The sequence below is a fragment of the Loxodonta africana genome, chromosome 18 (assembly GCF_030014295.1).
Source record: "Loxodonta africana isolate mLoxAfr1 chromosome 18, mLoxAfr1.hap2, whole genome shotgun sequence".
Lineage (NCBI taxonomy): Eukaryota > Metazoa > Chordata > Mammalia > Proboscidea > Elephantidae > Loxodonta > Loxodonta africana.
The window spans coordinates 38,008,386-38,035,357 of NC_087359.1; the positions used below are offsets into that span (position 1 = coordinate 38,008,386).

The following is a 26,972-nucleotide window of genomic DNA, read 5'->3' on the forward strand; positions in this document are numbered from 1 at the left end:
TCACCTTATAGAGTGCTATGTATTGACGAAGTTAGGTGCTAAGTGATTGTCACTGTCGGTAATGAAAGTCAAGCTAGTAAATCTTTTGTAGGATGGTGTTTTGTGTTTGTTCAAATACTTCTGCCTAAATAGGGCTTTCCCTGGTATTTCTAGGACACAGCCTAACTAAAGTTTTTCTCTGGGGTATTATCAAGTCCACTTATAACAGTTCTCTTAAATTCATATGATATAGAGAAAGAATCGAGTATTCACAATTCATTAGACAGGCTTTAATTTACCATTACTCAGTAGTTTTGTACAAAGCATTTTATGGAGCAACGTACTGAATAGGAACTGCAAAGGTTAGCATAGAGAACTGTCACCATCACTGCCACCAACAAAAGCTGCAGCTTAAAATTTTGCCTGAATAGCCAAGTCCAAAATTTCTGCTTTCAGAGCATAATCCAAAAATAACTTGGGGGAAAAAAAAAACAGATTAAACAATATGAACAAGACACTGGAGGGCTGGGGGAAAGAGAAAGGAAGCATTTTGTATCCTCAGACCCTCTTACCCATTCATGCTGCCAGGAGAAGGGCAAACATGAACAGAGCCCATCTTGCTTTTAGTAGTTGGCATACCCTAAGTGACAGCACATTTCAAGTAGCTATTCTATTTGTTTGAGTTGTTTTGCTCCTTCATCCGCTAGAATGTTTGTAAGGTCTTTCTAAAATATTTTTGGAGAAGGGGGGTGAAGAGTGGTGAATCACCAATTGAGTAGCCAGTCATTCCCTAGCGGGGGGCGGGGGAAAAAGAGTGACCAAGTAACCAAATAAAGAGAGCTCTGAGTTTAATAACTGGGGTTATACCGTGGCAAGGATCTTGTTATTGTTGGGCACGATTCCTTTATCTCTCACAGACAATCAACCTTCAGCCAGAGGAGTGTAACCCTAAAACCCCATAACTCAATTTAACATAGTGTTAAAGTTTGGGGGGATATTTGTCAATGCTGAGGCTGATAAAATCAGTCTGAGGGACTCTAGAACAAAGAGCAGTAGGTGAAGAGCATGTCACCTCCTTGTACATTTGTTTCCTTGATGAACAAGGAGCTATTAGCTGCAGAGAAAGCATTATCTAGGTGAAGAATGATGCCAATTGTTTCAGCTGCTTCTCCTCAAACTGTGGAGTAGAACACAGGGTCCCAGTGAATTAAGGAGTAGGTTTTGTTACTGGGGTGTTGTGGATTTTTTCTAAATTAAATTTAATTTGGGAAGGTACACAGCCAAGTCGCTATTCTTTAATACCAACTAGAAATCAGTTTGAGACACAGGGCTCTTTTAATCTCTGCTCTTACCTCTTTAAATCAAAAAGTTCTAAAATACTCAATTATATAGGACAAAAATTAGTTGGGGTAAACACTACCTTTTAAGCAAAATTCAAAAAGGATGGTGATATATGGACTTTTTGCAAGTAAGTAGTTAATAAAACATCCAAAGAAAGAGGTAATATATTCATTGAGTACGTAGCTTTTTGAGGGGGTGAGAACCATCTCTGAAGTTTCCTTCCCAATAAATTATAACATTTACTCTAATTGTAAACTTGCATATAAAATATTATTTCTAAATTCATTTCCTCAATAAAACTGCTGACTAATTAACAGTCTCTTCACGTTGTTCTAAATTAATCCTTGCTCTTACTAAGTAGAAATGTTTACCTAGGATGCACTTTTAAAAACCACCTTATAATTTTAGTTTGTCTTTTAAAATATATATATATATTTATTTTTAATTCTATTTGTTGTTTGAAATGATATTTTCCTTAGTTTTACCACTGAGTAGAGTTTATTATTACAGCTTTAAATCACTGATAACATTTATTAAAAGTAATAGTATTAACTCTTTTTTTCAATGCAAGTTTTCTAGTTTAAGACGCAACATTTTATTCTTATGTTTGCTGAATAGGCTTATTTTTTATCATTTCTTTTTACATCTTCTCTGGACATGGTGGACTATGAACTGATAATTTAGGTGAGTATCTTAGAAATCCAGGAACTTTCATATAATGCACTCATTAAAATATATTTCAGAAGCTGAGATTCAGATAACAACATATCTGCTTTTTATCATTAAAAAAATGACCAATATATTTCATTTTAAAAGGATAGTAAAAGTTTCTTAATCAAAAACTTCTCAGGGATTTTTACCACATGGATTTACTGTACGCCTGCTGCATCTACCAGGCCAGTAAACCTGCCGGCCCACCTCAGTCAATATCTTACATCAAGATGCCACATTTTAAAAAGCTTCCTGATCAGGTAAATGTTATAGGATATATTCTTTTCTAATTCTGCAGCTATATCTCTCATTGAGACATTTATGAGAGCTGAAAAGATTGAGGAAAAAATAAAACCCATACTGCTTTTTAGGTTTTTTTCTTTAAATTCTTTATTGGAATTTCAATAATTCACTTAGCAGAGTGTGCAAAAATTTCATAGGAATCTTTTCTTAATTTTACACTTTTGCAATATATTGAAAATCATACCCAGCATGCTCTTATATCACTTGGACTGAAGAACAGAATATGTCAGAATTATTGTGAGTGATAACTTGGGTTAAAAGTTTAAAGAACATTATTATAACTAAATCAGACAGAACTCAATTTTTGCCTCTTCTATGTAAGAAAAGCAAACTTAAAGTTGTGAAACTTTATTAAAGGCTGTGGCTCCTGTAGCTTTAGGCTGTGATCTTTGCAACGTTCTGGTCAGTTATTCATACTGTAACAGTCATAACTATAGAGTGATACATAGAGTGTATCACACTGTAACAACCATAAGAGAACTATATAATGTGCCACCATTACTCAGTTATCACCACTTGTGCAATTCCAAGTATTTCCTCTTAACTAACTTCTTAAAAACAAAGAATGTAAGAAACAATAATTCTGGTTGAAGGAAGGCTATCATTAGATACAAAATGTAAGTGCCCTAAAAGTTTATAATTAATATGCCTTCAGGAGCCAGTTTCTACGTATTTTTACTAGATGTATTTAGTGAAGTCGCCTAGCCTTCCTAACTGAACTGGAATTAATGTCAACTCTTCCAACATTTGTTCTAAATTTCTTTGCACCTGATATTTAAAGTAATTATTCTTGCAAGTACCATTTTCTCTCAGACAAAGCTGAGACTTCCTATGTAGCTGGAAAAAAAATTTTTTTCCCTCCAGGTAAGACAAGCTATGTGTTTTCTCTCTTAACACTGAATGAAACATATCCAAAAAAGTTAGTGTATATATATAGTTAAGAAATATTACAACTTGAAAATTTATTCGTGGAACAAATACAAAGTGGTAAAAAGTTTCCCCCGTTTGGTTCCTTTTTGATGTATTTACTGAAAAGGGAATTTTAATGAATTCCATATTAGGGAGAAAACATTTAAAACACTAACAATATCAAATGTAAACAAATGTATTGTTTTGGAGGATTCAAAGACGCAAAAATCCCACATGAAGAGCTCCTTGAATTGTCCTGGTATTCTTCAGGAAAATTCAGAAAGATGCTTGTGCTACATATGAAGGAATCTGCAAACACTGAGCGAGAAAGTAGAGCAGAGAGAAGGAATCTGCCTTACTTTCAGCCTCAAATTATGGAAGAGAAAATAATAATAATTTCAATAAGATACTTAACCAGAACTCAAGGGTAGTTTCCTGGGAAAAAAACTCTTCTATACTTTGACAACTATCATGACACTGCAACAGACCATCAACACCTTCTTATAGCTACCAAAGTCAAACGTGAGCAAGCAATTTCTATATTATGCTGTAACTAATTACTCAAGAAATTGGTAATTATAATTTCCCGAATTTTAATGGTAAGAAACTAGAAAACCTGATGACATTTGGGTTAATAAGCAAGTATTCTAGAATGAGTCTTTTTCCAATAGCCAAGTAAAGACAGATCTCTAACAAGGAAAGCTGCAGTTCACAGAGCTCTGTGAAAATATGAAAAAGTAATTAAAAATCAGTAGTCAAAGAACGTATATCAAAAAGCAATTGCAGTTTATTAGCGACCAAACCAATTGAAATATACATGGCAGTAAACAGCACAGGTAGAGCTAAAGAACATTTTCTATCTCTCTACTCAGATAAGAGTGCTCTAGGATTTTTATGAAAATCCACGATTCAGTCTGGCTGACGAAAAGCTCAGCCTCGACATGAAAAAAATCAGCCCCATCAGGTGTCTGGAAGCCTGGCACATACCAACAAATCAGGATTAATAAGATTGCCTAGCCTAATTACAGAGAAATCTGAAAAATTTTATGTCGAATTATTTTTTAAAGTTAAAAATTAAACTATTCCTAAGAATACCCATAAATACTTTGTTATTTAGAGGTTTATCTGCATATTTGTTAAATTTTCTCTTCAGATGCTCACAGAAATGTCAATACTAAAAATTAATAAGTATCTAAGATTAAAATTTTATTCACATCTTAAGGGAGAAGCACATAACTTAGCAAATGTGAATTGACTTCCCTATTAAAAAAAAATAACAACTACCATCACTTCAAGTATGAGGAAAAGAGGAAATCATCAAAACTACCGGTTTCCTACTTAGTATTTAAATTATTGTAATATCAGCCTCACTCATTTCACCTGTAACGGACTCCTTTTCACCGTGGGTCTGCTATGTCTATACCATTCTTCTCTTGCAAGTCTTCAATTAGTGTCATATTCAAAATTCCCTTATGGGGAAAAAAGACAATATTTAATATGAAAAAGCATGGTCTCATTCAAGTTATTTCTAGAGTTCTCAGAATCACTAAACGGGACCCCACATTTTCATCAGAATGTGACTTGAGCATAAAAGTAATCTACCTTAACCGTCACTCAAGTTTTCAAAGCACTTTTTCTTTTTTTTTAATTTAGGAAAAGTGCCTAATTTTAATCTCTTCACTTCCTGGATTGCCATGTAAGGCAATATTAATAGCAGCTTTTCATTAGTTCTTGTTTAAAGACTAACTATTCCAAGACAAAAGGGTTACTTCTAGTGGTCTCCTAGAAAAACAAACATAATTCTGTACTACTTGTGGAAACTTATTCTACAGGCAATACACAGTAACTCATTTGCACAACAGTGCTGTCTTCTCTTCAGCTATTTGCTACTTACTAGAACTTTATTACTGTATCAAAAATGCCTACCATAGAAGAAACACTACAATAATAAACTGCAAAACTAGTGAAATTAATGTTATAGGAGATATAGGAGATCTGTTTAAATCTGTTAGGAATGCTAACCATAACCATTTGTAATCAGCAAAGACAAAGTATGTGTAAATTTGGTTTAAATTTAGATCTAGTCCCTCTTTATTTATCTATTTAGGAACATAAATCCCTCCAGATCATGATTTTATTTTACTTGTCCTCCCCAGCTTGCACAATAATATATCAAAATGATGACTGTAACAAAGTAATCTTTTAGTCTTTAGGGTATTAATAAAATAAAAGAACAGGAATTTCTCATTCTGTGCCTCTATGTGTGTGTGCATATATATTAAAACTTTTTTAATTCTTGAGGTTACTCCCTATGCTTTCTTGTGGAGAACTTACATATCCTTGCCTTCCTCTTCACTAAAAAAAAAAAAAATCCAACAACGCTCAAAGGTAGTATTTTCTTTTACCACAAGAGGGGGCTAGAGAATTCTGATCTCTTCCAAGGTCTATAAAACCCTCTAACTGCTACTTCATAGACATTCAATTACAACAGGCCATAATACATTAAGGCATTAAAATACACATATATCCCAACATATGCCAAGGCAAGCACTACACTGGCATGCCCACCAGATGATCACCAACACCAACATCAAATAAACACTTAGGCGTCTTCTAGTGGCTTATGTGAGGTTTTATGCATTAGCACCTCCCTCCTCAAAAGGCTGCTCTCTTGGTTAGGTGATCCCTTTGGAATGGAAAATATCAAGGAGTGTGATAAAATACCCAGGGAATTGGACAGTATGACAGGGGCAGAGTGATGTAGGGATTAAGAGAACTGAAATTTATGTAGTTTGGAAAAGTGAAGACTCTGGGGATAAATGTTCACAGTCCTTAAATACCTTCTAAAAGTAACAATATAAATGAATTAGGGGAATTACTCAGTCTCAGAAGATGGTATAGGAGAGAGCAATGGTCTGAAACTAAGGAGGGAAAAGTTTAGGTTAGACACGAAGAATAAATTAGTAATAACAGTTGGGCGGGAAAGATGTCCTGCAAAGGAAGGGTCCAAAGCATAATCGCTGTATTTGATAATTAATTAAATGAGATATTAGTAAGAATGATGTGAATTCATTAGAAGGGCTAGATTAGATAACTCAAGTGATTTTTTTTCCTAAGCTCTGACAATCTCTAGGCCCAACTATGTTCTTGGGCGTTCATAAATGTCTTGCAATGAGGATAATGATCATTTGTAGAGAGGAGAGCTCATGATCCCAGTTAACCCTATGTTTTGTTGAATAAAACAAAACCTGGGGTATTATTACGAAATAACGTAATTATAAAATTAACCATGACAACAATGATTTCTACCTTTCAGGGCACTCCATGAAAATATACCCCTCTATATAAGCTATCTTCTAACAGTTTATAGAAATAGGTCTCCCAAAATTAGATAAAGTCTCCTATAAATGAAAACTTCCATGAAGGAACAACTCCCCTATGAATTCCGATCTCTTGCAAGCCAGAAGAACCACTGTTTAGCCTTTCTTCCCCACTAGACTGTGCATAGCTTGTGAATTCAAGAGTCTTTCCCTAGCAGACCATAATATTCTATACTAACTGGTATTATTTTAAACAGCATTATTAATATTTCCTTTTTTACCTGAAAAGTTCTATATTAAGCCAAAAGAATTTATGGCTAGAAACAAAGACCACCAAAGCATGAAGAGTTGAATATATACATATATATACATATGCATATATTTGGCCTGAAATAGTGGTTGTACGCTTAAACAAAAGCCTTTCACGTTTAAGTGAACCTTAGACTTTGAGGTAAAACCAGTCCATGACTTTGGAGCTTGAGAAAGGATAGTCTGGTGGTTAAAATTGTCCCTGAGAATCCAGAACTTTGGAAGAAACTCTGGACGTGGTTGCCTTAGGTAAGCCAGCTAACTCTGCGGTGCTTCAGTGTTCACATATAAAACCATGTTTAATTACAGTGCATTTATGGATTTTTTTAAGAACAAGGTAATTAAGCATGGTATATAAGATTTTCTAACCAACAACATGCACCTCTGATTTTTATATCAATCAGATACATAAGTGATACATTTACACTAGCAACCAAAACATTGCTTACTTCACTACCCTGAAACAACACTAATACCTTCAATAACCATACACTAGAACTTTCATGTTGCTATTAAACTTGTTGACAAGTTTAGAATTTAGAGAGAAACAAAGAATACTTGAGGCATTATCAAAGAGCCTTATCATTTTGCCAAGTCACGCATTTAAAAATCAACTATTTGTACTCAAAAACGACCACTGTTACTTCACCACTAATTATAATGGAAGCTCAACAAATATTTGACCTTACTAATAATGGACTTTTCCTCATATTCCCAGTCTGGAAAAGACTTCTACAACACTTTGGCCACAGCCCAGGTCAAAAATGATCTTGACTTTCTTCCAAATTACTGCAAACGCAGCCAACTGGTCTTTTTTTGCAAACTCTCACCCCAGTTATCATACTGGATGTCTAAATCTTCTTTCTGTAACTTGGTGATCTGCACCCTAATGAAAGGGATCACATCTTGTCCTTTTTTTGTGTCCTCCACGCAGCCTCTAAACTCATGAATGAATAAGGGCATTCGATATAGGTATTCAATAACTACTCTTCATTGGCAGTATATTAAAATCTACAATATGGACAAATGAGCCAAAAAAGATAAGTAATTAGTTCTATGTCAAATCAATTCAGGGACTTGTTATTCATAATCATAATTTTTAGCATTTATGGACCCCTTTACAAAATGTACTGCTCCAAAATCTTCCTGGGAAGAGGCTATGAACGTATACAATCAAGAGAGACACAAGTGTCTGAAGAACTTGACTGGGGCTTTCGACAAACAGCTTGAGATCAGCTCTCCTGTAAAGCTGTTTGGGTGATGCGCTGAAAAGCATGATTAGATCACGCAGGTGAGGGAAGCCCCACAATCCCACGAGAGGAACAGTGTGGGCCAGGGAAAGGCCACTTCGAGGGAGGTGGTCTCTATTTAGGTACTGGCTCTGCCACCTGCTAGCCCTAACTGTAGGACCAAGACACTTAGCCTCTTTAGAATTTAGTCTCCTTGTCTGTAAAACAGAGACTACATTAGGTGATCACTAAGCCTCTTCCAGCTCTAAAATTCCATGCTTTTATGTAGAAACTTGGGTCAAATTTGCAAGGAGTTTGTTTAAGCGAAAGAAGCATTATGGAAAATATCCAGCCAACAACATACGTGAAAGTGCTTTACTGGACACTGGACGGAAGGTTAGAGTTTAAACATGCACCAACAGCCCAACCATGCTAGGCTAAAGAATGAAAAATGGGCAGTTCATAGACAGATAATTGTTATTGTTTTTTTATTCTTCACAAAACATGTATAATCCTTGGTAATCATTTGTTTAAGTTATATAAATTACTGTCAACTTTTAAATCCAGTTTGTCATCTTCATCTGTGATTTATACCAGACTATATAAACGACATGATGTCTTAGATCTAATAAGACATTTATCTTCATGGAGGAGGCCACTGCAATCGTGAGTGACAGTTTACTTACCCTTATCACAGTTAACTCAACACCGTGTCCTTAATTCCTCCCAACGATCTGAAATCTGTTGGACTCACCTGAGGCCAATAAAAACTTGTTCCGAAATCCACTATATTTACGAAAGTATGTGCTTTACCGCAGAACTCAACTCTGTGGTCTCAAAACACAGACATGGGAAACAAGTTTTGTGTTCATCCATAGTACGTGCCTCTAAACACACATACATTAACTTCTATTAGTGTTGACAGGAGTCATGTGTGTTTATTAAAGAAAAATATACCTGCTAGCAACAAAGATGAAAGTAGCTGTCTGAAGAATAAAAAGAAAATAAGATAAATGTTTGCTTAAGTGTACATATGCATTATGTATGCATCTTTACTTACATGTTTACATATGGAGGGAGACACTATCTCGAGTCACTTTCATTATCTTCCTATCATAAAATAAAAAGGTGCTAAAAACTCCAAATACGTTCACATAGGTTATGTAATTAAAAAAAAGAAATAACACATGAAAAAAAGCAATGGGCCTGACCCCATTAGTGAGAAGGAAGCAAATGACTCACAGTTTTTAGGCCATTAACTCTTTCAGGCCACTAGGGTACCAATGACTGAATCTTCAATAGGTTTCTGACACTCCAAGGAAAACCAGAAAAGCACGACTACTGCCGTCAAGCTGATGTGACTACCGGCGACCCCAAGTGTTTCAGAGTAGAACTGGGCTCCATATGGTTTTCCGTGGCTATAACCTTATGGAAGTAGATTGCCAGGCCTTTCTTCTGAGGAGCCTCTGGGTGGATTTGAAACACCAACCTTTTGGTTAGTAGACGAGAGCAAACTGTTCATCCCATATTTTCCTTCAAAGTTGTCAGTAGGATTCAGCCTAGGATTTCCCTTGATTGGTAAGGCCACTTATCTCTAATCCCTGCACCACTAATTCACGTATCTCAGTAAACACTCTATGGAGTGCACTTTACTCCACGAGACAGTATAACATATACACTAAAATAAGTCCTTATGCATGACTTACAACTATGAGCTCTTGAACTGGTTTTTGAACAAATATTTTTTATACTCACTTGAAGTCTATCAGGGGTGCTCTGAGTAGGTCTAAATGACAAAACTAGCTTAATAAGTAGAAATTCTAGGGACAGTACTTCAGCTCAATAAGAGGAAAACTTTTTAAACAATTAGACCTGATATAAAAACCAAAAACCCATTGCCGTTGAGTCGGTTTCGACTCATAGCGACTCTACAGAAGAGAGTAAAATTGCCTCATCGGGTTTCAGGGGCTATAATCTTTACAGAAGCAGACTGCCACATCTTTCTCCCAAGGAGCAGCTGCTGGGTTCAAACCATTGACGTTTTGGTTAGCAGCCAAGTACTTTAACCACTGTACTCGGCTGCTCCTTAAAAAAAAAAAAAAAAATTTTTTTTTTTTTTTAGAGCTCATAAAAGTAACTAATAATATGACCTTGAAAATGTAAAACAAAATATGGAAAAATGGGTAAACCTACACATCTATTATTGGAGATTTTAACACAGTTTTTGCAACAGATACAAAATAAAAAAAATACCAAAACCATCTCTATGGAGTTGATTCCAACTCATAGTGACCCTACAGGACAGAGTAGAACAGCTCCATAGGGTTTCCAAGGGGTCTCTGGTGGATTCGAACTGATGACCTCTTCATTAGCACACAAGCACTACACTACCAGGGCTCCGGGATATAACAGGCTTGAATAATACTGTTTACAAATACTAAAATAGTAAGAGTTTATTCAATAAATACTTCCGGATTACACATAACCCATAAGCATAAACTGATCATGTATTATGCCACAAAAGAAGTCTGAATAGAGTCCAAAGAATCATAATAACACAGACCATGTTCTTAGATTATACTGTAATAAAATTAGAAGTCAATAATAAAAAAAGGCTTAAAAAATCCTTAGAAACTAAAAGGGAACAAATCAGAATAAAAACATCAAAGTCACTCCTAAATAACACAGGTTAAAGAAGATAATCATAAAGGAAATTACAAAACAGAATTCTCAATTATAATGAAAGCAGTACATATAAAATTTTGTAAGATACAGTAGTAGTATTTAGAGGATAAATTTTAGCTTTGAATACATTTACTTTAAAAATCAATATTGTATTCAGTGGAAAAGCAATAGGAGAATGAGATGCAAAGCCTACAGGTGTCAGTGTCTACAGGGGACAAACACTGGGCTAATCAGAGCTCTTCAAAAAGCAGCAGCTTTGGAATCTATTTGAATCCCAGTCCCCCCATGGATTAGGTATGTCATCATTGGCCAAGTCACTTACTTTCCCTAATCCTCAAATTCCTTATCTATAAAATGAGGATAACTGTACCTTCCACACAGAGCTGGCATGAGAATTAAATGGATAACCCACAAAAACCACTTAGCACAGCACAGTGAGAACACAACAAATGGTTCCTGTTACTGGATGACTTTATCGGTCCCTCCAGCCCCCGAGTTCCATGATTCTGACTCTGGTACAATGGCATTTAAGACAAACTGGAATTCCAGCCAAAAAATCTAATTGATAAATTACTTTCAATTTTATTTCATAATACTAAAATAAGATTTAATATCTTCTTCCCATTAGTACTACAAAAGTCTGAAACGATCAACAAAAAGTCGATTATTATTCATGTTCTTAAATCTAAAATTGACTTGTATTTCAAAATGAAAATGAAGGCACAGAAAATTTTTTAAGCGCTAAAAATAAAGCTGTAAAAAACGAATTCTGTATTTTCAAAATCTTCTTTATATTTTTTAATGTATCTTTCAGAAGTGGCAAGGAATTGAAATAGACACTATTGGTACTTTTCTTTAATGGGCCTGCAATTTCTTTTAAACCAAGTAGCATATAATAAATTTATCAACAATAGGCTCTTCTTTTATTCATTATTTCTCTTCCCTAAAGATGGCTACACGTCTTCACTTTTCGAATTCTCTTCTGTTTCCCCTCTTTCTGAAGAATCAAAACCTTCTCTAACCTTCAACATTCTGATATAAACATAAGCTCTCAAAACATCCTTTCTCCTTTCTTTTCAGGTATATTTGTCCAATATCCATTCACTCGCCCTTTTTCTTTAATTAGAATGTAATAATACATATTACAGATTTTAGGTTTCTTCTAATTTTATTTTTTCTCCTTCCAGAAGGAGTCACTATGCCCTGTTTGTAGAACAATCACTTTCCCAATCCACCTTTAAAAAATTTTTTTGTACATAGGGGTTCTTCATTATGCTAATAAGTGTATATACAGTTTAAAATCTTTTATATATGTTAGACACGGAAAGCAAAGAGGTCTTGGGCTTTGTAGCTGGGTGGCTTTTGTAAAGTTATTGTACTCGGTGTTTCTGACTAAATTTTTCTCCAATATAGTAGAAATTATGACTCTCTAGGTTTAAATATTTAAATGTTAGGAGGTTTTCATTCTCTATGGTGGGGCTATGCTCTTGTGTACTTCAAAGGGTATAGCCTGTCACCCTCAAATTGTAGGCATTTTCAAAGTTAAAGGGGAAGAAATTATGATCAGGCAGCAACATGTTCTTGTTTTTATGCATGGTTTAGCCTGTAACCATGGTTTTCTTTTTTTGCTGTACACCTGGCCAGGTTTCTATATTCTTCTAGATCTCTTTGTAGTTTTCACAAAGGCACGACCCAAACACGACACGCACCATGGTTATTGCTTCTCATTGCTAAAGTTATTGGGCGGATGGGTCAGACCATGTGTCCTAATATAAGTTTAAGACACTGCTCTGGCTGGGGGGGAGGGGGAAGCAACAAAGCCAAAATATTGCCTGAAATATTTTTACATTTTAACGATGACCATTCATTTTCTAATAAAGATAAAATTTCAAATGTCTAAGACAATTATCACTACAAAGAAGGGTAAAGAAGAGTATCTTTTCTTCCTAAGGCATCACCTTAGCTATTTCACCAGCAAATGAACACGCTGACTTTATATTTGTTCACTTTTCTACTTATTAATAGTGTGTCTCCTCAACGAGGCAGTAAGCTCCATGAGGGAAGGGACTGCGTCTACTTCTTCACCGCATATCTCACTTACAGCGCAGCACAGTACCTTGCTATTACCTTGTACTTTCTGAATAAGTTTTTGTTAAAATAATGAATAAGAAGCAAATCAAGTGTTACTATTATCTACAGTGGTAAAATCTAATTAAACAGGATCTAAAATTTACTTAAAATTTTAACATCTTTATCACCCCTCTTTAATTTCATAGGAAATGTATGTACCTTCATTTCTCAGGGAGAGGGAACAAACATTTATTGTGCCTATTATGCACTAGTCAATGCTTTGCAGAAACTCATATTTAAGCATTATCTATCTTACAATCAAGTTTTTAAAACTAACAGATCTATTTCTACCTCTACCACTGGCTGTATTACTTTTTATGTACAGAACTAAAAACAAACATCTATTAAGGAAGAATCTAATATTACAAATACAATTAATACTTCACTTATGGGGAACTACTACAAAACTAAGTTTTTCACTTTGAAATTTTCCAAAGAATAGGGCTACCTCTTTCAACACTAATTTTTTTTTAATTTCAACTATTTTTAATGACAATACTTCTAAACATACTCTGTGTACCTGAATAGTCTTAATCAAAATGTCTGCAACATGAATTCACCTTTTTGGATAACTCAGATAAGGATAGTGGAATGCCTAAGAGCACAGGCTCTAGAACTTAGGTGTAAATTCTGGCACTACTTTTTACTAGCTGTGTGAACTTAGGTAAGTTAACTTCTCTGGGTCTTAGTTTCCTGATCCACAAAATAAATCCTAGTACCTACCTCTTACCTCTTACCTACTGAGGATTAAATAATAATATATGCAAAGTGCTTAGAACACAAAAGCAAGGCACTAGTAAGTATTCAATAAATGTTAGCTAAAAAAGTTTTGATTTATTAAGGCACTGAGCTCTTAGGGGCAGAATTTGGGCCATTTCGCTCTACAATACAAAATGGCCTCAGACTGTTCTATCTGAGTTCCTATATACATTTTGCTTTCTCTCTGGAGTTTGTTTTCTACATAAATTTTAAATTGTTTTTCTGTTCCTTACTCCAATATTATCTGTTAATTGAGCCTTCACAGTGCCCCTTCTTCTCATTTTATGCTTTATTCTACTGTAGGCTGAGAAACTAAAACACTCTACTGGTTAGAAATTTTTAAGAGGAAGAGTCTCCAGTGAGCACCTCAAAGGTTTTCCCAAGAATGAGGTACAGAAGTGATGATTTGGAACTCGGTAACATCTGCTTCAACTTAGAAGTCTTTCTGGCTTACTTACTGTGTTCTCAACTGGGTTTGGGAAAGCTGGAAACACCACATAAGTGACCTATGGATTAATGAGGCACTATTGTTTTTTTTTATTGTTAAAATCTGTCAAGCATTAGATTAATCAAAAACAAATGAAAGGCTGGTTTCTTCATGTTTTGCACTGTTAATCTTCTACAATTACTAATCAGCTGCTAATGTAATTATTAAGCTTTCAATCCATACAAGTCTTTAGTGCAATGCCTGAACCAATGTAATGCAGTAGTTACAGATCCCAAGACCCAGTTTTAAAAACCTGGATATTACTAACTATGTTAGTATACAAATATCAAGCAAAATATAATGTGTCCGTGTGATTAAATCTGTAGTTCTAAGGAGTTTAGAGCTTGATGAAAGGAGAAAACGTGTAAATCATTTAAAAGGTTAAATGAAATAACAATTAAAATAAAGTAACTAATCAAAATGAAAAGGGAAAACAGGGGCTATGAATTCTCACAAAATAGCAAAATTATAGGGAAAAACGGAAAATTTGGAGATGAATAATGAGAATAAAGAATAATTTACCAATTTTAATCCCATTCCTAAGTGAATAATATGCTTCCAATTTAATATTCAATTTAATAGTATCTATAGCTTTTTTCATCCCCTGAGGAAGGCACGACAGAGCCTTTGATAAGATAATCACGTGCATCAGTGAGGATCAAACCTTCTACTCAAGCGGCCAGACACCAAAAGAGACATAACACAGGAGCCCTTCCCTTGGGAGATGAAGACATGAGCCAGAAACTGGCAGCCACCAGGCCAAAATCCTTACACTCGGCTATCTTATATTAAAGATTCATATATTTTTTGTTGTTGTTCCACTCTATTACATACCAATGTATATTTTAACATTAAAAAAAATTTTAAACAGTTGAATTATTTAACTCCTCCCATTCCCAAATCTCCAAGTAAAATTGATGCCCCAGAAAGATTTGCCTTGTGGTTCTTGTGGCTTCCCCTTCTCCTGGAACAATACCAATACCACTGGGGGTATGTGAGTAGCGTGAGTGAAAACAATATCTTATTACAGTATGATGAGCTCAAGGATCTCAAATGATCCACAATAAATTTAATAATCATTAAATGGAAGCTTCCAATTCTTATGCAACTCAGTGAAGCTAAGAGATCTGAAGGAATAGTACACAGCAATTTTAAATTCCTTCTTAGCTTCTGAGCTACAGTTCTTAGAAAAAGGTCAATAATGATGTCTTCCTACTCCAATGTGAAATTACTGTTTCCCTAAATACATTAACTTCAGAAGCACTGAACTACCCAGGAGGATCAGCACCACAAAGAAACAAATAGTTGTTCTTTATGAACTAGTTACTATCAATGCTGAGGGCCCACCTACAGCTGCTTGATCCCAAATGACAAAAGATGACACTCACCCTCATCCTGATAATCTGACAAAAAAGGTGCCTCTGACAAGAGGGAAGGGCCATGAGTTCCACTGTGATTATCATCAGAGCTGTCCTGTCCAATGTAACTTTCAGCTTGGTCTCCCCCTGAGGGACAAAAAAGAAAGCAAGGTCATTCTTTGGATATCTTTATAAAGGTATTTGTAGATCTCTTCTGGTATTCACACACACACACACACACACACACGCACACACACAATGTATCTTACTTGATGGGCACAGCCACCACCATTAACATATAAGAAACAGATAAATAAGCTCACAAACTAACTTACCTGGACAGGAAATTTTCTACTCAAGTAACTATCTAACTAGAATTTAAGAACTACTAGCTTAGAGTAGGGAGACCTCCTGCCACTGAACAGAAACGTTTCCATTGTATCACACTTGAAACAGAAACACAGCTATGTAAGTATGTATCCAATTATAGGGCATCTCCACTAATTACAATCTTTATCCTGAATGCCTCTTTCTCTTTATATTCCAAATGAAATGGAAGGAATTACACAAAGGGTTAACTTTTTATACAAAATATAATGTAGCAAGGTCAATATTCTTTCCTTCTCTGAAAAATGAGAAAAGTAAAAATAGAGAGAACCTAAGACTTCGCTGGATTTCATTCCTATTTAAATCACTACTTGTTTTCCAACCTTAAGAAAGTTATCTCTTCGTAATTCTAGTTTACAGCCTATACAACTGACCTCTTAGGAATTCTAAAAGCCCTAAGAAAGTAATATTTGTTCTGTAAAATGGCTTTGATACAAGTTAATATATATGCAATACTGAAATATGCAATTAAAGTACTGCTAATCCCTTTTGGGTGTTTTCAACATACATTGGATTATATTTTGTAGAAGTGGCCAGTGCTATTACGATACTTTAAAAGGTTCAGATGGAAGATGTGTGCTCACTCAGAAACCGGAAGAAAAGGCTCTGCATCGCAAATGGCTCTCCTTAAAATCCCCCAAACAGAGGCACAGTCTGTTGATAAAAGGACCTCGACAGCTGCTCAGTTCATTTCACAAACATGAAAAGGGGATTTTCAACTGAATTTAATATTATCTCAAATACTAATTTCCAAAGGAAATCATCAATGCTAATCTCAGTAAACATTGTAGAGTTTTGGCCCTGGATTTCAACTAGGGAGCAGTGAAACCAAACAACCTACATAGAATCTGTATTGCCTCACTTTAAAGGTTTATTTCCTACAATTAAACTAGAAGGATAGGGAGGGTATAAAATGATAAAAAAAAAAAAAAAAAAAGAATGGCTATTGCCTTCTCTTTCTATAAATCAGATGATCATACCTAGAGTCTCTTCTACAAATGCTCAATGTAAGTACATGTCCACAGCTGAGTTGAGCACCTGGAGATACAGGACTTTAGAAATAAACGGTAGCATTTATTGTGGGGAAGAAAAGTAAAATTTAAAAAATCCCACAGAACAGTAGCTGGCTGAAGTCAGAAGAAATGCTCTCCTTTGTTAGTTTACCCCTGATCAGTGCACAACAGCTTATGGCAATGCTTAAAGCATGACTGTGCAATTTCCATTATAGTCAGGGAAATTCTCAAATACTGAACTGAGGGTTAAAATGCTGAAGTTTTACATCACTGCAGACCACTGAAATCATATTATCAAGACGCTCTAAATGGACTGCCTGGCAGGTAAAGTGAAAGTGAGCTGCTAGGTTAAAAGGAATTTTTTATTTTGAGCCAAATCAAAATCCATTAAAAAGAAGCAGTAGTAGTAGTTTGGGTTGCCAAGCAAAACTTAACATTTATAAGATAAACTGAACATTCTAGGCTCAAAGTTTCTGCTTGCTTTAGAAATCCGGCAAATCTACCGCTAAAGAAAAAGAAGGCCTACTCTTACACTGAATTAGGAAAACTATGGGGCAGTTCTACTCTGTCTGATAGAGTCCCTATAAGCTGGAATCAACTTGACAGCAATGGTTGTTGTTGTTTTTTTTAACTTATACACATTACAGCATTCTGGGCTTTTTAAAAATAAGTAGATCAGAGGGGGTTATGTTTTGTTTTGTTATCTTTTTTCTCTAATTAACTTTTAATTTTGGAAGAATTTTAAATCTATGAAAATATGGCAAAGAGAGTGCAGAGTTCCTTCACCAAGCATCCCACAATGTCAACTTCGAATGTGACTAAAGTATATGTATCAAAGCCAAGACATTAACATCGGTCCATCGCTATTAACTGAACTACAGACTTTCTTTGGATTTCATCAGTTTTTCCACTAACGTCCTTTTTCTATTCCAAGATTCAATCCAGAATATCATATTGCATTTAGGGCTTCTGTTTTTAAACTCTCATCCGAAATAACTGCCTGCTTTTGGCACCTGATTTACTAACCTCAGATGGAAAAGTCAACTTCGTATGATTCCTACGGTTTCTACGTATAGTTACCTGAGATGGGCTTTTAATAGCCACCCCTGTGCCAAACGTAAGACTATGCCTCCATAAAGTGTACAGCAACAGATTTATACAGCTGAACGCAGCAAAACGAGCCTGGGCCAGTACTAAAAATGACTGCGGTGAAAGAAACATTTAAAAATATGTTTTACATCCAACCATAATTAGTTCCTGATGATAGAGGTGTTGTTATAAGTGTTTTTAATGTCATATAAAGTGGCCCAACTCCCTTGGGCACATAAAAACAAGTCTCTAACACTATATAAATAGACACTGCCATGTAATTAAAATGATTACAACTACTAAAGATGCGTGGGTGAAAGTTTTATAGGAGAACCAGCGATTACTGCGGTCATTTTGGATTTAAGTTTAGAACATCATTTTTCCTTAAAACATAACCAAAAGTGTTCTCTGGATTTTTCTACAGCTCTGACAATCACAGTTGCAAGAGGCCACTACCATAGTCCAGTGGGATCAGACATAAATGATCACAAACTGAAGTGACAGACATTTCTACTCAGCAGCTCTACAATTAGACTTAGGGCTCCATCTGCTTAGAGTGGCTTTCTCACAAGCAAGACCCCTTGCCACTAGAGACATACTTTCCCACTGCAGCTCACTCGGAATCAATATATTTCTATACAGATATATATTCTAACACACCATATCTCCATTAATCACATCCACTACCATCAGTCCTTTCTCTTTGTATTTCTACCATTATCTGGGGGAATAATATCAAGGGTTCGACTGCTATTAGCTGGTAATTTGCTCCTCCATCCTAAGTGTCATAAGAATTGGGCACAAGATACACTCCTTAGTATATTCAATGGCAGGTTCTCCACCGAGTATCATGCTGAGGGGCCTATAAGAGGGATGATTTCTCTATTCTTTCCTGAAAGTCAAACTCAATTTCTTCATGCTCCATAGAGTGATAAGTTGGGAATTTCTGAGGGTTGGAGCTGAAAGATAAAGCAGCTTTGTGTCAGGTGTAAGGTAATTATTTGCTAGGGTTTCTGTGCTATTTGTTTTTATTCCCTGTGTTTTCATTAACAGTTAATGAGTTTTCCCCCTTAATTCTGAAACAATAGCTTGGCCACTAGAACTTGGCTTTTTCTGCCACAGATTCAACCAGCTGTTGCTGCCCCATAAACTTTATGGAGAAGTGAATTAAACTGCTAAAAACTTTCATTTCCTAATTCAATTCCAAATAAAACAGGGGGAGGGGGAATGAACCATGATGACATTCCCCTTGTAGCTATTTTGACTCACAGCAAACCTTCCGGTCCTGAACTTGCAGGTACTATTTAGGGACAAAAACAGGCCATTTTACCAATGAAGCGAGAAAGAAAGGAAACAAGAAAGCAGGTTAAGCACCACAAAATATGAAAATAACAAATAACAGATAAAACATATAAATATGTTTGCTTATTCAATATATAAAGGCTCAATGTTTTTTGCATGTTAGTCAATTCATCGTTTTATTTCTCTTCTAATTGTGAGCTTTACTCACATATCAAGGCTTTGTTCACATCTGCAACCAGCAGTTTACGTGGCTGTGGTTCAAAACTTCCTAGGGTTTGCTATTACTTCCCCAAGTATCTTTTGATAAAATAAGAAAACTGAAATGGATACACACTGTTTGCTATTTGTTTTTTTTTGTTGTTGTTGTTTTGTTTTTATTGTCGCTGCTGGAAGCGAACAGAAGACGTCTGACTACTTAATACAGAAGCAACACATGAGCAACACAGCTCTCTTTAAACTAATAAATCCTCACTAAAAATAAAGGTCCCTGATCCAGATCCAGTTAGTTTTCATGCTTGGTAGCATTAATATTGCCATATTTCATGGACCAATTTAATAGTAATGCAGTTCCCAAAGCTGAACTGTGTGGTAAGATTAGCAAAACTGAAGCTTATTATTCCTTATTATAACCATTCACCTAAGTTATCGAATATAACATCCAACTAAAAAAATATCTTGGGTACAGATGTGCCCATATGTGTGAAACGTTAAAAAATACTACAAAGCACATTTGCAACACCCAAGCTAAAGTTCTGTCAACACTCGCATTTTAAATGACATACCTTTTCACTCACACTCATGCATTAGAAAATGTATGGTGTTTCCTACAGACCATCTTAGAGGCTTCGCCGTTTTCTAAATATCCATTTGGATTTGCGTGGTTAGTTCTTGTGATTAATTCACACGTAGTGAAGGTCTCAAATTCTTCTTTGTCCTATACAGTCTGACTTCCTGCCCATCTCTTTTTTTTTCTCCTACATTTATCCATAACTCAATGTATAAATATTCTTTTTCTCCCAAGGCCCTGGCAGTGAGTGTAATAGTACTGAATGTCATTAGGTCTACAGGATAAATGACAGGCCAGGTAAAAGGAGTTTCCATTTATCATTCTTTTAAAAAGTTGCTCCAATTAGATTTTGACTGTACACAAAGTAAAAGCAGCCTAAGTTTTTTAACTAAGGATACTGTCTACTAATTACACAATTATGCTAAGAATAACAGACTTCTTAAGAACCTTCAGGGACACCATTTTCTGAGAGTAGGACAGCCTAAATTATCAGAAATGAAAACAAATTAATTAGATGCTCTTAGAACATTCACTGCAACACCAACTGTGAATCCAACAACCAAAAGGGCAGCACAGCTTAATAATACTCCCCAAATGAACTCTATCTCTCAGTGGTGGATGGAGTGGGAAAATGCTAGCTGAGTCAACAGAAAAGTTCTCTGCCCGACCCCCCCCTTCCAGGAAATGGTCCTTTGCGATGCAGTTTTTCATTTTGACCAGTAGGGTGAGCTGCAGTGTACAGCATCATCCTAATTCTTAAAAAAATATATATATATATATATAGCAACTAGCCAACCCTTCTGCTCTTTCCCCTCCCCCGCAGAAAATGCTGTGATTTTTTTTTAACCCTTCTTAGGTTTCACATAAACACATAACTCCTGGACGTTAACAAACTGGAGGGCTGGCAGCAACAAAATCCAAACCAGATAATTGTCTATGTGACAAAGCACACTTCATAAAGCCAATTACAGCCTGTCAGCAATCATTCTGGCTTTACACTAACACATTCCTTCTACAACTGTTATTGGTCAGCTGGTACTAAAATGGAACCTGCTGAGTTAGAGTATTTTCAATAGCAATGAGATTTTGACAGAATTAAAAATTTGTAAAGCTAGATATTTGATAGTATGTGAATAAATATATTGTAAAGTGAATCATATCCATATAGCATCATAGGACAACCAGGCACTCCTAACTTGGAATTATGAGTTCATAGCTCTGTCTTCCTTGGACCACTGCATTCCCAGTCTTTAATTCTTTTTATGAAGCTATGCAACTGAATTTTTATTGACATATAGGAGAAAGTCACCTATGATAATAATAAAAATATAATAGCTTACTGAGCTCTTACTGGGTATAGGCTCTGGGTCAAGGCTCTTCCTGTACTATCTCATTTAATCCTCCAAATAATCCTGTGATATATTATTATTCTAAAGCTGCGGATGAAGAAATTTAGACACAGAGGTTAAATAACTTAACCAAAGTCACTTAAGTGACTCACGAGTGTCAAAGCCAGGCTTTGAACCCACCCTGTCTGATTATTAAGCCCTTGTTCTAATCCATTGAGCTGTACAGGCTCCAAGTCTGCACGCTTTATAAATGACAATCACTACTCAAAGGTAAAACATAACTGAGTGACGGCAATGACTTGAATTTACGGCATGATCTTACAAATTAGTATTTTTTTATTTAAACAAAAAAATTTATAATCAAAACATAAATTATTATTAGTAGTAGTAATAGTAGGTACAGGGGCTGTAACTGACAGATAAACCCCAATGTGGCCAATGATTTGGTCAAGAAGGAGCTGGTCCAATTCAGCATTTCCTTTTAAAAATATTTTAATTTTATTCATCAGAACAATAAGTCCTTAAAGAAAAGCAATCAAATGTTAGACATTTGAGATGTGGCTTCCTGAGGCTCACGGATCCAAAGCTCATTCAATATAAAAGTCCCCAGAGAAATCCCTAATTTTACCCTGTGACTTTTAGGAATTCAGATAACATAAATCCAAATATTTTACAGTGATATTGTTGTAGTGATTTCTTTAATACCACTTTTTTGGTAGGAATTTTTTGTTTACAAAATTTAATACAACTATTTTGGGCTCAGTCAGATCAAAATATTAAAAAAAAAAAAAAAAAAAAAAGAATTTCCCAGCACCTTCTGTTTGAATCCATTGGATCCTGGGTATTTTGACCCTACTTCATATAAAATGAATCAAGCTGTTCCATACCCAAATATGGCTTTGACTTGGCTTGGTTCAAGAATTTATTTTTTCCCCCTGATACCAACATGTTTTAAGTCTTATAACAGAAAAATGCTTTGAAAAATATATAATGCCACATCAAAGTGGCTATTTTATTCCTATTGGCTCATCTTGGTCTCTCCTCTCAGCTTTTGCTTTCCTTTTCCCCAACAAACTGTAGATGACTCTAGCACCTACTTCTAATCTCAGGGCATTTAGGATTAGTGGCCCGACATAACCATCAAGAAACTTCTAAGAGAAACTATAAGGCAAGCTGGATTCCAATATTCTGCTAAAAAAGAATGGGACTGAGTAAAGAGAGTCCTGCTCTTCTACACAATCTACAGGCTACAGGAACGATATAAGAAATGTTCTACAAATGTCCAAGTAGTAAAAATAAAACAGTGCATATACGACAGAGAGCACAACAGAGAACCCCTGAGGGAGCAGGAGAACAGTGGGATGCAGACCCCAAATTCTCATAAAAAGACCACACTTAATGGTCTGACTGAGACTAGAAGAATCCCGGCAGTCATGGTCCCCAAACCTTCTGTTGGCCCAGGATAGGAACCATTCCCAAAGACAACTCATCAGACATGGAAGGGACTGGACAGTGGGTTGGAGAGAGATGCTGATGAGGAGTGAGCTACTTGTATCAGGTGGACACTTGAGATTGTGTTGGCATCTCCTGTCTGGAGGGGAGATGGGAGGGCAGAGGGGGTTAGAAACTGGCAAAATTGTTTCAAAAGGAGAGACTGGAAGGGCTGACTCATTAAAAAATTAGGGGGAGATTAATTGGGAGTATGGAGTAAGGTATATATAAGCTTATATGTGACAGACTGACTTGATTTGTAAACTTTCACTTAAAGCACAATAAAAATTATTTAAAAAAAAATTCTGATGACAAGAAGGGTAGGAATTCTGAGTAATTACATATGGAAGACAGAACACCCTCTAAATACCAGGAACAGGCTCTGCTCCTGGTAAACACTACAAGCAGAAAGACTGCATATCTCCCTTTGGAAGGATGGTCAAAATTTTGGTGGGTGATGAACAGACTCCATTTGTGTAACACATTTACTTCTGGATGATTCGTGGATGATAAATATTTATAGCTCCATATGGATACTCAAATGCTATCAATTAAACTTTAAAAAAATGTTTTTTTCTTTTTAGAGAAAAAAAACAGTGCATCTATAATAAAGAATGGATTGTGGATTAGATTAGCAGGCCTGAAAATGTGAACCAGCTTTTAATTATCATGTTCAAGAAAGGATGAGTTTTCACTGTAAGGACAATACGCCTTCAATGCTACTAATGCTCTGGGTTTTCCCATGTCCCACTCAACTGCAAACAAGGACTCCTGTTAATGCATGCAGTGGTAACAACCCCCACCAAACCTCTCACTATCACAAAAATCTTAAAGAGTTAAGGAGAATCACTTTTAAGTTTAGGTAAATACCTTTTAGAGATGAATGGTGTTCAAGAACTTTTTCTGGCTGGCTTGTGTGTGTTAAATACATGTCAAACTGACAAGGAGGACAGACAGGTTTATATGATTGGTTCTTTCACTATTTGCCTTAAAGGAGTCAGCAGTAACTGGAAGCTTCATTTTACTTCTTATATAAATTCCTTTACCTATAAATAAGCAGAAACCCTGGTGGCATAGTAGTTAAGTGCTATGGCTGCTAACCAAAAGGTTGGCAGCTCGAATCCACCAGGCACTTCTTGGAAACTCTACGGGACAGTTCTACTCTGTCCTCTAGGGTCCAGGGTCACTATGAGTCGGAATCAGCTCAACGGCAATGGGTTTGGTTTTTTTGGTTTTATAACTAAGCCGTCCATTTCCTGTATTAGTGATACTTCAGCCATTCTGGTGAACAGTAACTATTAAACAAGTTTCTGGGAGAAGTATGTGTTAAGGGGAAGCATAATGAAAAAAACTAATGCTTCTTCATGGAGTTGGACCCATCCGTCACATTACTTAGCCTTCAAATATCAAGCAAATTCAATGGGTTTCAAGTTCAAGGGCTTAATCTACTTTAAAAAAATAGTTTAATAAGAAGAACCAAAAAAGTTTGTACTCAAATTAACCACACATTTCAATATTTTGGATCCAGAACATGAAAAATCATTAGAAGCAGAATTCCTAAGGTAGATTAATTTTTACGCCAAAATCCTGTGTTCAGAAAATGTACTCCTTGCCTGATCTAAGGAAAATAGTTTATAAATTATCTAAGAAAAAGTTTATGAATTTTTTTCTCAACAAAAGTCCCCAACTAATCAGATAAACATAAGCAGTTACACATTTATCGATCACTTGATATTCCTTGCCATTTAGATAAGGAAAAGAATCTGAAGTTCTATGAACTTTATTTTACCGTACTCTGATTTTTTGTGTGTGGTAAAATACACATAGCATAACATCTACCATTATAAATCATTTTAAAGTGTATAATTCAGTGGCATTAAGTACATTCACAATGTTGTGTAGCCATCACCATTATGGAGTTCCAGGACTTTCATCTCCTACCTATTTAGCAGTCATTCCCCTTTTTCCCCTCCCGCCAGCCCCTGGCAACCACTAATCTGCTTTCTGTCTCTATGGATTTGCCTATTCTAGATATACTTCATATAAATGGAATCATACAATATACAATATATGGCCTTTTATGTTGGCTTCCTTCACTTATCCTGTTTCAAGGTTCATCCATATTGTAGTATGTGTCAGTACTTCATTCCTTCTTATAGCTGAATAATATTCTATTGGATGGCTATACCACATTGTGCTTATCCATTCATCTGCTGATGGACATTTGTGCTGTTTCCATTTTTTTGGCTATTGTGAAAAAAAAGCTGCTATAAAAAGTTGGTATACAAGTATCTGTTCAAGTCCCTGCTTTCAATTCTTTTGCGTATGTAACTAGGAGTAGAATTATTAGTCATATGGTAATTTTATGTTTAGCATACTGAGAAACTGCCCAACTACAGTGGCTGCATCATTTTACATTCCTACCAGCAATGTATAAAGGTTTCATTTCTTCACATACTTGCCAACACTTGTTATTTTCCGTTTTTTTTTTTTTTTTTTTTTAATGGACATGCTAGTGGGTGCGAAGTGACATCTCAATGTGGTTTTCATAATGGAAACCCTGGTGGTGTAGTGTTTAAGTGCTACAGCTGCTAACCAAAAGTTAAAATCCACCAGGTGCTCCTTTGAAACTCTCTGGGGCAGTTCTACTCTGTCCTACAGGGTCACTGTGAATTGGAATTGACTTGATGGCAATGGGTTTAGTTTCTTTTTGGAATGGCTAATGGCACTGAGCATCTTTTCATGTGCTGCTGGCCATCTGTATTTCTTCTTTTGAGAAATATATGTCCAAGTCCTTAGCTCATTTTTAAATTGGTTGCTTGTCTTTTTGTTTCTATGAACTTTTAATTATCACATATAAAAAGACCGAGATAGGGTTAAAAAAAAGCACTCATTATCAGTGACCATTTCAGAATTCACTTTTAAGAGATAAGTCAACACACCTATATATTGCTAATTCTCAAACACTAAAAAAAGAGAGTGCTGCTATTTTATACTATCATCAGGGCCTCACCCAAAAATTCATATGTAAAAATAAATAAATATAAGTGGATAAATAAGTAAATAAAACAATTAATGAGATGGGGTGGAAAACTTGAATAGATACTACCGAATCATGATTCTACTGAAAAAGAGTGTGCCACCATGTTAAACCAAGTGTTTGGTAAGCTTCTTTATTAAATTTAAAAAGTTAAGCATGCTCAGAATAAAAACCTCCAGTCTTACAAGGCGGCACATAATGAAAAGCACATCTCCTTCCTCCCTACACACAGACGGTCCTTCGCACCATAGACGACCACTGTGAAATTTCTTGGATATTCTATGAATTTTCTATCTAAAGTGTCTCTCTGTACAGGGTGTATGTTTTTGCTTTTTATTTTTTTAATTGGTAGCATTTTCTTGTATCCATATTTTTGTCATAACCATTTATCTTAGAAATAAGTAACCTCGCTTTTTATTAATAACTTTTTAAAATGAAAAAATAATATATGCACATGGTGAAAATTTAAATGGTACCAAAGGATATATATAACAAAATTCTCTCTTCCACTCATACATATATCCCCCTCCCCAGAGGCTATCACTGTTAACAGATTCTTGTATTCTTGCAAAAGCATTCTATAAACAAATAAAAATATGCACACATACACATACACACACAGAAACAAACTGTACACTGTTTGCCCAAGCTGCTTTTTTAACATAACGATATGCCTTGGAGATCATTCTGTGTTACACATATATAAAAAAACCAAAACCCGTTGCCACTGAGTCAATTCCAACTCATAGCGACCCTCTAGGACAGAATAGAACTGCCCCATAGAGTTTCCAAGGAACGCCTGGTATATGCGAACTGCCGACATTTTGGTTAGCAGATGCAGCACTTAACCACTACACCACCAGGGTTTCTTATACATATATACGTACTATTTTCTTTTACACCACTATACAGCATTCTATTACATTAAAAAAAAAAAAACAAAAAAAAAACACAGATTGCCATTAAGTCCATTCTGACTCATAGCAACCCTATA

At 35.5% G+C, this 26,972-nt stretch overlaps 1 protein-coding gene across 2 annotated transcripts in view; it reads right to left on the minus strand.

Annotated features, from left to right (window-relative positions):
- Positions 1-26,972, minus strand: part of SKAP1 (src kinase associated phosphoprotein 1) — a 297,177-nt gene that overhangs the window by 187,369 nt on the left and 82,836 nt on the right. For both annotated transcript variants that reach the window (XM_010594359.3, XM_064271181.1), the window contains one exon: positions 15,551-15,667. In XM_010594359.3, coding sequence (XP_010592661.2) covers positions 15,551-15,667 — 117 coding nt within the window. The remainder of the gene's footprint in view (positions 1-15,550; positions 15,668-26,972) is intronic.